The 12,238-nt window shown below is 45.9% G+C and overlaps 1 protein-coding gene across 9 annotated transcripts in view; it reads right to left on the bottom strand.

The window, feature by feature from the left end:
- Positions 1-935: 935 nt before the first annotated feature.
- Positions 936-12,238, bottom strand: part of CSGALNACT1 (chondroitin sulfate N-acetylgalactosaminyltransferase 1) — a 352,092-nt gene continuing 340,789 nt past the window's right edge. For all 9 annotated transcript variants that reach the window (XM_032162332.2, XM_058441982.1, XM_058441981.1 and 6 more), the window contains 2 exons: positions 5,178-5,259; positions 936-2,844 (listed from right to left, as the gene is read on the bottom strand). In XM_032162332.2, coding sequence (XP_032018223.1) covers positions 2,555-2,844; positions 5,178-5,259 — 372 coding nt within the window. In that variant the 3' untranslated portion in view covers positions 936-2,554. The remainder of the gene's footprint in view (positions 2,845-5,177; positions 5,260-12,238) is intronic.

Genomic DNA, 12,238 nt, shown 5'->3' with positions numbered 1-12,238 from the left:
ATGAGCCCACAGAGTGCAGCCTGGATGGGACCCCCTGTGAGACTCTTAGACCTGCCCAGTTCCACGGTCAGAATATTGGATTGCCACTGCCAGCCTTGTTAGAAATGCATCCTTCTTACGCTTGGAGGATATGGACAAGAGCGTGCAGGTCACTCACCACAAAACCATCAGAACCATAGCAGAGACAGGCCAAACACATGCCCTGAAGTTACTAGTATCATCAGAGCATATGAAAATATATATGTATTTGAGACCAGGTCTCGCTCTGTTACCTAGGCTGGAGTGCAGTGGTGCAATCAGGGCTCACTGCAGCCTTGACCTCCTGGACTCAAGTGATCCTCCCACCTCAGCCTCCTGAGAATCTGGGACTACAGGTGTGTACCACCACACCTAATTTTGTATTATTTGTAGAGACAGGGTCTCACTATGTTGCCTGGGCTGGTCTCAAACTCCCAGGCTCAAGCGATCCTCCCAGCTTGGCCTCCCCAAATGCTGGGATTACAGGCATTAGCCACAGTGCCCAGCCACACATGACAGTATTAAGCACAGAGCTGAAAGGGGCCTTGGAAATCATTTCTCAGTTTCCTCTAATGAAAACAGACAAGTTAATGTATTAATAATTCAGGTTTTTCATTATGGTTCTCTTCTCCCTCTAGCCCAGTGGTTCTTAACCAGGGCTGAGTTCCCCTCAAAGGACATTTGAGCATGACTGGAGACAATCTGGTTGTCAAAACGGGGTGGGAGATGCTCCTGGCCTCTAGTGGGTATAGGCTAGGGATGTGGTTAAACATCCCACAGTATAGAAGACAGCTCTCCACAGCAAAGAGTCATCTAGTCTAACGTGTCAGGAGTGCCAAGGCTGAGAAAGCATGGTCCATGCACAACATACTATTGCCAAAAACTAAACAAAATGGCATTCTTACTCCACAAAGCAGTCATATCCACAAATCGTATTTTATTAGCTGTGCAATACCACCTTCCATTCATGGCCTGTGTTTTAATTAAAGTTTATAAACTACCGGTACAAATCAATACAATGCGTTTTTTTAACACACCAACAGCTTGAATGTTCTTGAAGCTTTTAAACAATGAGTTTACTGTGGGCAAACAGAAGGCAAGGACTCAAAGAGATAATTAGCTCATGCATCTGGTGCTGGCTAATAATTTTCACATGAATGTAGAAACCACTCTATGGTAACTGTATTTATTTTTAAAAAATAGTTTGAAATGGTAATAAAATGCAATTTTCAGAGCGTCTTGGTGATCGAGTAGAACTGCTTAATTTAAAAAATAATTAAGTTACTTCCACCTGGCCTGGGGCGGATGAACATGTAGCAAAAACTTCCATCCCACTAGATTCTGGCAGATGGATTGATCTTTCACAAAATATATATATATATATATTTTTCTCCATTTCTTCTTATGGAAGCCAGAAGCTATGAGAAGCACCCTGCTTTGAAAAGAGATTGTTTGGTTCACACGGTATACTTTGGTTTATTTAAACAGGTAAGAAAGTGGTCCCTACTTCTGAGGAGAAAATGTGGTTTCTGACTTTAGCTACATCACAATATCACCAGTCTGAACGAGTTTCCTTTTCTGTAAAGGACAAAGTGTCATTTCTTTTCCTCCAGTGTTCAGTTGCTCCTCTTCGAAAATACTCTTCAGATAAAATATCTGTACGTCTGTATTAGTACAAACCATTCCTTCCCTATGTCTCAATGCCTGACATTCAGTGCCTGACAGAATCAGCATTTGGCACGTCCTTGGATATGGGATCAGTTTGATGCTTTGAACTGAAAGTTCTCATAATGCATCTCAAAGTATCTTCTTAAAAATCATAAAAACGTAGGCTAACTTGTGCTCTCTTGTAAGGCTTGCAAAGTGGTAATTAAATAAGCAGACTATAACTCACAAGCGAAAAAAAGTGCATTTTTAAATAAAAGAAACAAACGGAGACAGTTAAAAGGACAACCAAAAAGATAAGCAGATTATTTTTGGTTAATCTTGGGAAAAAAATGACACGATATTTACGGTTTCTTTTCTTTTCTGGTCCATTTGATTTTACTTAATGTACTCCCTAGGCTCATAATAAGCCTATCTCCTCTCCTGCCTTCTGATATTTTAGCATTCCTAGAAACTAGAGCCCTGCTGATAGGCTCATTCATATGAGGAGAAATATGCTTGCCTTTCATGCTAATGAACTTTTTACAAAACTGCTCTTAAATCATGAATATTTCAATGAGCACACAAAACAATAGGTCTCAGTTTGTTGTAAACACCATCCAAACCTCCACACCATTAGGCTTATAATCTCACAAGCATTCTGCCTTTGTCAGACACTTCACAGGGTGCGACTGGGCTACTTTTGCAGGCAAAGTGGAGATTTTGATTTCTGTTGTGAAAAGCCCAAGAGAGAAATCGGAGGCTCTCTCGTCTCTGACCCATCAGTCCAATTCTTTTGTCGTCCTTTATGGAAGTCTTTTCTCTGTTGCAGCCACTTTCAGTAATTGCAAAACGAAAGAAAAAGTGTCTCCCACAGTCCGTCTCTGGGAGTTCATGTTTTTTTGCTACTTGTCTTCTGTTTCTGTTTGCGAAGGTGAGCCTCTATCTCGTGCCTGAACACCAGCATGCCCAGCTGGCCGTGGGATGCCTCGTTCATGGCCTTGGACTGCATGCACATCTTGTACTGCTCGGGGGTCAGCTCATCCATGCAGCGCTTCTCATGCCAGAGGTGGAAGAGTCCTCGCACGGGCGTCCGCACCACTATGAGGTTGCTGTGGAGATACTTGCGATAAAGGTGCACATCCTCTCCGCCCCAGCCTTTGATGTCCAGATCAAACCCACCTGTCGGGACAGAACACACTGCTGAATCACACTGCACTGATCTGTTTTGCTTCCCTGAGTTGCAACAAGCACAAACTTTTCATTAAGACATGATTGGGGGGGATGCGGGCTTCACCACCACCCCTCCAAGGTATGAGAGTGTCCACCTGGGTCAGAGGCCCCGAGAATTCCCCAACAAAGACGACTTTCATGGCGGACAGCACCAACTTCTTCAGATGACAGGACCTCCAAGAAAATTCCAAGCATTTGCCTGCATTCAAGAGTTACCAGCAATGCTAATGAACAGCCCCAGCTTTGTGGTTAATGGGTACACAAATAAGATCTAGAATTCGGTAGCATTATTACTGACAGACTTATTGTGATTATGAATTAGCTATTGTTAACAATTTATTGTGTATTTAAAAATAGCTAGAAGACTGATAAATATGATAAATATTTGAAATGATGGATACCTCCAATGACCCTGATGTGATGATTACATATTGTATGCCTGTATCAAAACATCACATGTACCCCATAAACATACCCACAATAATTAAAAATAGAGGTTTTGTAAAAAAAAAAAAAAAAAAGAGCTTCTACAGCATCCCCACTTGTCAGCTTGAAACCTCTGAATGCAAATTCTTGTGCTTCTGTTAGGAGGTGGCCTTCTCCTGCCACTGCAAACAGAGAAGAAACGAGGGGCCTGCAGTGCCTCTTGGCTCTGCAATCTGCACCTACTGGGTTCAAGTGATTCTCCTGCCTCAGCCTCCCAAGTAGCTGGGACTACAGGCACATGTCACCATGCCTGGATAACTTTTGTATTTTTAGTAGAGATGAGGTTTCACCATTTTGGCCAGGTTGGTCTTGAACTCCTGGCCTCAAGTGATCCACTCTGGGATTACAGGCATGAGCCACCATGCTCAGCCTAGAAAATTTTTAAATGTCCTTTTTGGGAAGCTGATTTGCACATAACCATTTAGGAATAATTCTCTCAGAGATGTCCAAGACCACCTGCTGTTAGTTGCTGACTCTGCAGGACACCCACCACTGAGAGACCGGCATCCTGGGTGCTCTGCTCCTTCCAACAGGACTTGACTTCAACTTTTTATTTATTTTTTTAATCTTTAACCCGGTGATTTCCTGGGGGTTCTGTAGTCCTTGTAGTTCATGTCATCTCTGAACAAAACAATCCTGGGGCGACCCCTCATCCCTGATTTTAAAGTGAGTAGCTTTAGGTCTTGGACCTGAGCGGGGAGTTGCCTAGAAGCCAGTGAGACCAGCAGCTCATAAGGAGCCTGGGGATGGAACGCTCCATGCCACCGTGAGGGCACGATCCCCCTGACTCCATCCCAACTGAGCCCCTGCACCTGAGATCAACGTTTCTGGACTGTTCATTCATTCCCAGGTCATGCATAATCCGCAACCCTATCTCTTTTGAGATCCAAGAGTCAGTATTGCTATGGGAAGGTGGGGTGGCATTTCCAAGGGGGACAGGAGGCCTCTATTCTCATCCTGACTCTGCCTCTCACCTGCTGTGAGGCCTGGGAGGGTCTCTTTGCCTTTGACAGGCTTGGTCTCCTCACCTGGATCCCAAGGGCCTTTTCTCTCTGTGCTCTAGAAACCCACAGGCATGTGCATGTGCATATTTGTGTATGAACTGTGTGCGCAGGTGGACATTTGTGTATATGAATTGTGTGTGTGTGTGTGTGTATGTGTGTATTGGCAGCAACTGCTCATTTAGTCAGAGCTTAAAGTGACATCCGGAATTGTGAAGGTTAGCAGAGAGAAATGTGGGTCTTTTCGAGTATGTGTTTCCTCCCAGTTCCCCTATTTCCCTCATACCCTTACGGGGAGGCTTAGGATGTTCTACAGGAGACGGCAGAGTGGCCAGGACCCTGCTGGGAGGAGGCACTGGAAGACTTGCCGCAAAGCTGCCTGGATGCAATAAGCAGCCTTTAATCTCAAATTATGTGTCTTATTTGGGGTGACTGAGAGGTGCTTGTGAAGCTCATAGGGCTAAAATGCCACCTACTACCAAGCCCCCTCTTGGTCCAGCCCTGAGTCCAGGACATCAGGAACAGCATTTGTTTTTTATAGTGATTCTCTTTAGAAGAATCGCTATGTTGTCTTGAACTCCTGGTCTCAAGTGATCCTCTCTCCTCCAGCCTCCCAAAGCACTGGGATTACAGGTGTGAGCCACCGTGCCTAGTCTGTGATAGCTTTTTTTTTTTTTTTTGAAGGCAATGGTACCACCTTCCCCACCAGGCTCCTTGGAAACCCGACTTCATTCCTTCAAGGCCTGCATGGGCCCGTGGCCTCTGGGTGGCAGTAGAGATGCAGATTTGTCCTACCTATATTGATGAAGTCCGACCGATACTGACACGTCATCCCAAATCCAAAGTCTCTCCAAAATCCAGTTTCCTTCTTTATGACCTACAAGGAAAGCGCTGTCATTTGAGGGGAAAGTTTAGGGTGGACAAAAATAGTGTTCACAAACTCCTGTGAGCGACCGTGGAGTGTGGAGCCCATCCCATCACTGATAAACAGCCTCCAGTGGGGCAGGAAATGCAGATGGATTTCAGTCCTTGCAGACAGTCAGGAATACAGCACACACACCAGTCCCAAAACAAGGGCTTGTGATTTTTGGCACCTTAGGCTGGAATGTTTCTAGGGCATAGGTATGAAAACAGACGCGCGCGCGCGCGCGCGCACACACACACACACACACACACACACACACACACAATCAAAAACAAAAACCGGGAGAGCCAGTTTTTGAGCAGTGCCTTGGAAAAGCCACCTACGTGCCTGGCCCCACACCAGTGCCAGCGAGAATCGGAGGCTTGGGCCCCTCACACAAGCCTGGGCAGTGAGCCAGCAAAGGGCTCAGGAAGTTGAGGAAAGGGATAGAGAACAACTCGGAATTCAGCTGCCCTGGCAGGGTCCACACAGAGGACTCCCTTGGGGAACAAAAAGAAATATGTGAGAGACTTCAGTATGTTACCAGCTCTCCAACTCTGCTAACTCTTGCTTGCTGAGGAAAAGGGCACTAGAAGTCCAGCTTCTGAAGAAAGACTGTCCATTCATCTTCACACTATTTTAAAACCAAACTGCTCCCAAAAGCATCTACCGTGGTGCCAGCCTGCAGGGCTGTGGAGAGGCCATCTAGGCACTGCCCAGTCTCTTACTCTGCAAGTAAAATTTCCAGTATATCTGCTGTAACAGCAAGGCTTTTTAAAACTGCATGTGTACATATATATATATATATATATACACACACACACACACATATATATATACATACATATGTATGTATAGACACACACACACACACACACACATATTCAGCTGAGAGAACTCTGGGAACAGTTTTGAGATCTTAGTTATTTTTTGTAATTCATTCTTGCAGTTAATGTAGGTGCTTAGGTGAAAGGACATCCCCGCATCCTGTCCTCTGGGGAAAGGCAGAGAGGGCGGCAGCAGGTTCCTCTTTCCCCACCTGGATTTCTATGGATTTTGGTGGGGACATCTGGTTCTGCTCATCGCTAATTAGAAACGGTATGTGATGGGGGAGAAGCATCAGAGTCTTGGCCCAATGGGACCACTGGCTGGCTTTTTCACTTCAGGCAGCCTCCTTCACTTCTTCATGCATCTATTTTTTTTTCCTTATAAAACAAGGGGCTTAAATTCTCTCATCCCTTAGGTGTCTTTCAGCTTTCACATCCAAGTGTTTATCACATCGTCCCCCTTCCTGAAGTTTCACCACAGGCTAATTCTATTTGATAAATGGCTTGCAGAAGGGCTGATGAATCTTAAACGTTCTTTAACTCTGTAACGTGTGAAACTGTCTTACTTTCACTACAATCTACAGGTAGATGTCACTTCCACCATGTCACTTAACATTCCACAGGGAAGGGGGACCTGCTGCCACCCTCTCCTGCAAGCATCAGGACTGCCCAAGGAAAGTAGGACCAAGAGAGTTTCTGTTGGTTAAAGTTGTCCCCAGCAAGTATTCTCCAGTTCTACTTCAGAATACAGGACCATTATACAGTATCTCCCAAATGACAAGTCAATTTCATTAGTATCAAATGGAAAGATTTTGCAAGGCAGCAAAGTCTAGAAAAGTCTCCACTGAGTAATTTTTTAAAAAATTGACTTTGTTCCATCCCCGTCTTACCAGGTACATGGTTTCCATTGCAGCAAATGGACTAATACTCCTTCTGCTGGCAACCCAGACAAATTCCCTAAGCTTATGGGTAAAAATGGAGTCAAAGAGAATTGCCAGTATTCAATCTTCAAATATTTTGCTGAGGTTCACATGGAATTTAAAAAGGAACGCTCCAAACAGGAAAAAAAACTGGCCAAGCCTTGGGAAGGAAGACAAGAGGGAGGCATCCAGAGACTCTGGGCTGCATTCACGTAGGGCCTTACAAGGTTGAACAAGGTGAAGGGTGACCCTCACGTGGGAACAGCGTGATGGAGGCAGTCTGGCTTATAAGGTGGGGAGTGGGCTGTGTAAACATTTATTAAAGTCAGTTTGGAAGTTGGCAAGCCACAAAAAGCCGCTATCTGAAGAGCTTGTTGAAATTCAGCACTTTGTGGAGACTCATTTGGTCATGCCCACAGCATGTAATTTCAGGGCAAGACGGAGTTCCCTTAGCTGAGGTTCCATCACCCACAGCTGTGCTGGGTCCCTAACTGGAAGGACGCGCTCAGTGGCAGTCTGGCGGGAGTGTGTGCCCTCAAGCACACATCTGATTACATCACGTTCCCACGTGAAACCCTGCAAGGGTTCCCTAATCATCAGCCATCTCATTTCTTCTTATTTTTCTGCCCTGTATAAGGCCCATTTTCTCCCACTTGGATTCTCCATGCTCACAGGTCTCCAAGGCCAGATACTTGCAGTCTCTCCTGCCTGGGTCACCCTTTCCCCACACACCACTAAGCTGTGCTCCAATGTCACTATTCAGAGTGGTCGTCCTGACCCTCCCGGCCCGTGTTATGCACCTGCCATCCTAATGCCACTTGCTGCACTGGATCCCTGGTTTCTCTGTAACAATTCTGGCTTCTGAAATGATCCTGTTGATGCATCTACTTCTCTGTTTGCTGACTGTCTTCAGTCACCAGCCCTGGTGAATGTAAGTTCAGGGCTTGTTCTTGTTCATGGCTACGTCTCCAGGACCCAGAACACTGTCCAGCACACAGCAGGTACTCAGTAAATACCTCCTCAATGAATGAACCAAGAGCAGTCCCTAGGGCAGAGATTGTTCCAAGCCAGTGGAAACAGACACGTTGCAAGATGCTTGCCAGCAAGTGGCCCAGCAAAGGCCTGGGAAATGCAGTGGTGAAAACCTCTCAGAATTCTGTGGCTCTGGACCAAGAGACAAAAATGTTTTCACCTCCCCGGGGTCTAAGGTGGAGTGTGTGACTTCTTAGAAACTTTGCTGCAAGTGGGAGAAGCTCCACCATTCTCTTCAAGCATTGACAAGTGATGCACCAATGATGTCTGCTACAACAGAGGAGGATGGAACCCTAAAATAAAGAGGAGACTTTAAAAGAAAAACATCTCTTCCTCCTGTTCTGGATTTCACTGATCTGTTTTCAAGTGCTATCTTCCCCCCAACTTTTTTTTTTTTTTTTTTTTTTTTTGACAGAGTCGTGCCCTGTTGCCCAGGCTGGAATGCAGTGGTGTGACCTCGGCTCACTGCAACCTCCGCCTCCTGGGTTCAAGCAATTCTCATGCCTCAGCCTCCCAAGTAGCTGGGATTACAGGCACGCACCACCATGCCCAGCTACATTTTTTATATTTTTAGTAAAGAAGGGGTCTTGCCATGTTGGCCAGGCTGGTCTTGAATTCCTAATCCCAGGTGATCCACCTGCCTCAGCCTCCTAAAGTGCTGGGATTACAGGCATGAGCCACCGCACCCAGCCTGCTCTCCTCATTTTCTAAAATGTCCTCTGATAAATGGCCTCCTCTCGACTCTCTCCGCAGCACCCGCTCCCTCCCCACCTGAGATCCCAGCAGAGCACTGCGGGGCAGGAATATACCACAAAAGGACAGCTGTCAGCCCTGCTCTCTCACAGGAAGTTTCCAGAGCCACAGCTCTGCGGACAATTCACGTGACAGGGATGAGTATTTTCTATTAGGACCAAAACACAAAGCACAAATCAGCATCTCTCCCCAAAGATGTGGGAAGGCAGCCGCCCTGCAGCTGCATGTGAGCTGGGGCCGCGGTCAGTGCCTGTCTGGTTTAATGGTGCCGACTTGGCCACTTGCCCATGAAGCAATCTGGACCCTAAAATAAAATAAATAGCAACTACTCAGGCAGAGCGCCTCCTCTCAATCAGAGTCTCCCCAGCACTGAGGCTGTGTCTGGTCTACCTTGCGTTCACAGCAACGCCCGTGAGCAGGGCCGGCTTACAAAGTGACCCACGCAGCTGCACAGCGCCCCCATACACGGAAGGCCCCAAGGCCTGCTGTCACTGTCATGAAATTTCTAATACTTTTTGAACAGAGGCTCACATTTTCATCTTGCACCAGGTCATGTCAATTACGTAGCAGTTGCTGGCCTGGGAGGAGCAGACTCCCTGAGCTATGAGAACGGCTGTGTCCAGGCTGGGGGCCCCCTGCCCGGGCTGTCCATTCCTTATCATCTGGGCCCTGAGGGCTCAGTGATCATGCTGCACAGGGTGCCAGGAGGGCTGCATGCCCTCTTCTTGTGGCTTCTTGGTATGAAGACACAATGACTCGCCCAAGACCACTCAGCCAATGTTGCCAAGCCTAGAACAATTCTAAGACTCGGGACAGCTCCACGTCTTGAGAAATAAGGTATCCTAGAGCCACAGCTTTAGAAGACTCAATTAAGAACACACTCAAAGGCCATCTCCTCCCAGATGTATTTGCACTTGTTCACAATTTCCTGTAAGTCTTCTCTAGGTGTTTGCATAGAAAACACATTGTGTCTTCAAGGGAATCATGCTAGACAAGGAGTCATCCAGGTTCTGCCATTTCCATGAACCTATCATCTACAACTAAATGCCCTCGTTGCCCCCACGAAGCGCTTAGAGGACAAAGGATGTATCCCCTGTTGCCCAGCATCCTCAGCCCAGGTGCGGTCACGTGGTGTGGCACTCGAGTTCCCACCCCTGCCACTTAGCCGCTGCGGGCACCTGGCCCTCAGTTCCTCATCTGTGAAACGAGACTGATAGCACCTCTTCCCCTTATTGAGTATTACGTGAGATAATGTGGGTACCAGACTGGCTTCTGGAAAGGCTCCATAAATGGCATCTGTTCACATTAATTTTGGTATTCAGCAGATGTATGTTTCCTGAATAAATAGAATGCAAGGATGCATAGGACGTGCCATGCTCGTTTGGCAATTTACAAAAAGGTTTCAAATGAACTGGAATGGTAAAATACTTTGTGAAGGGAGGTAGAGAGGTTAAGGGTGTGACCAGAGAGAGGGCAAGGACAGAAGCCAGCACGCTATGTGCACACTGAACTGTATCACAAAATCATCAGATTTAACTGACGGGTAAGACTGCATCACAGACTAAGATGTGTGCGTCGGATGCCGTGGGCATTAGAAATGGTAAGGAGGTGGCCTCGAGGAGCAAAGAAAGCCAGGGAGACTGAGCAGGTGTGCTCGCCTGGCAACAAGGCTGGCTTGGGTGACTGCGGAGCTGGTACCACGTGCCAGGTTCTGGGGTTTACAGATATTTTCTCTGCATCCATTTCAGAGTCGGTCTGTGGAGGACAACGAATCCCAACAGGGACTCGGGGCTTGCAGTGCCGTGCTGGAGCCAGCTTGCACCAGCTCACAAGGATTGCGCAAATCTCTTCCCAACCCTGTGTTCAGTGATGTCATGCTGGTAGCCTGAAATAGGCCATGGTGGGAGTATTTACACCACGGAAATTGGCAAATGCTATAAATCAGGTCTTTCTCCTGCACCCCCTTTCCAGAGAGCAGGTTGTTAAATATTTACCAGCACATCTCTGGCTCTGTGCCAAAAAAGATTTCTTAAAAAACTGAATGAATCTGTGATTTAGAAACCTATCTCTGGCAGAGGGTGAACAAAAAATTGGAGTCTAGGGGAGGGAAGGAGCCTAAAGATAGAAGTGGTAGGAGGCTCCTGCAGTGACCTAAACGGGAACTGGCAAAGCTTGAACCAGGAATGTGAAACGTCCAAAGTTAATGTTTGTTTAAATTGTAGTCATTCCTTTCTCAGTGAACTGTTTCTACATTAAAGCACCAGCAAGTTTTATCTCATGGTTTAAACTAAAAAATTTAAACGTTAGTATAAAATCCCATAGTTTCACTTAATATGAATTACTAATGGTCTATACATACAGGGAAAAAACAGTAGTCGAAGCACGCACACACACACACACACACACACACACACACACACACACACACAATCATAAATGTGGTTTCTTGCTTTTGTCTGCAAACAAAACACTATCAAATGACAGTGGCAACAGTCACGAGAAGGAATAACATACATTGACTAATGTGATCCTATTTCAAAGGCTGCTAGTAAAGATTGTCTTCTGTGTGCAAAACTAACTTTCATTAGAGCAGCATTCTGGATCTCTGTTCTCCCTTTATCTTTGATACTGATGTATTCCAAGAAGGCTATCAAGGATTTAGTAATTAATATATACAGGTAGCATCTCTTTCAAGACTGAGTCAGAACGTACCCTCAATAGGAAGTCATTACCTAATTGATCCATCTCCAACCATTACTTTTAATTTTACACCTTCTCACCACCTAAAAAATCCATCTCCATTCTATTACTTTCTATAGTTTCACGTTCTCCTTTGGAATTCTTGTCAAGACTTTTCCTTCATATATCAGTTCTCATCTAGATCCTAAGCGAATCTCTTCCCTCTGTACTGATAGAAGGAAATCCCGATTTTGCCCTGAGCTCTGCCACTAGCTAGCTGTGCAATCCTGAACAAGCCAGTCCACCTCCATAAAAAGAAGAGAGTGAACGAAACACTCTCACAAATTACTACCAAGTAAATGAAAGTGTTTCATTTCTTCTGACTTCTCCACTGGCACCTAGGCCAGTCCTCCGTAGGCAGCAAGCGCTCAAGAACTGGTTTGTCCGGTAAAAAACATAATCATACTCTTCTTTTGGGAAGGGGGAGTCCTTCATCTCAAAGAGAATTGCTGTTTCACCAAACTAGTCATAAATACTGAACTCTAAAATATCAGACTTCTGTGGTCTAGGCAAGGTCAAAATTGCATTTGGAAGTAAATGTCAGAGGCTGCAGGATAATTCACAGCCTCTGGCAATGGACACCGGGAATCCGAGTGGTTTCTGCTTTCACCACTAATTCTGAGGATGTGAGAAACTTGCCTAACTGCACGGTGCCTCTAATTCCCGTCGCAACTCCTCCCC

This window comes from Hylobates moloch, unplaced genomic scaffold (genome assembly GCF_009828535.3).
Source record: "Hylobates moloch isolate HMO894 unplaced genomic scaffold, HMol_V3 SCAFFOLD_8, whole genome shotgun sequence".
Classification (NCBI taxonomy): domain Eukaryota; kingdom Metazoa; phylum Chordata; class Mammalia; order Primates; family Hylobatidae; genus Hylobates; species Hylobates moloch.
The sequence above is the reverse complement of the archived record's forward strand: the minus strand, read 5'-3'. Positions and strand labels throughout refer to the sequence as shown.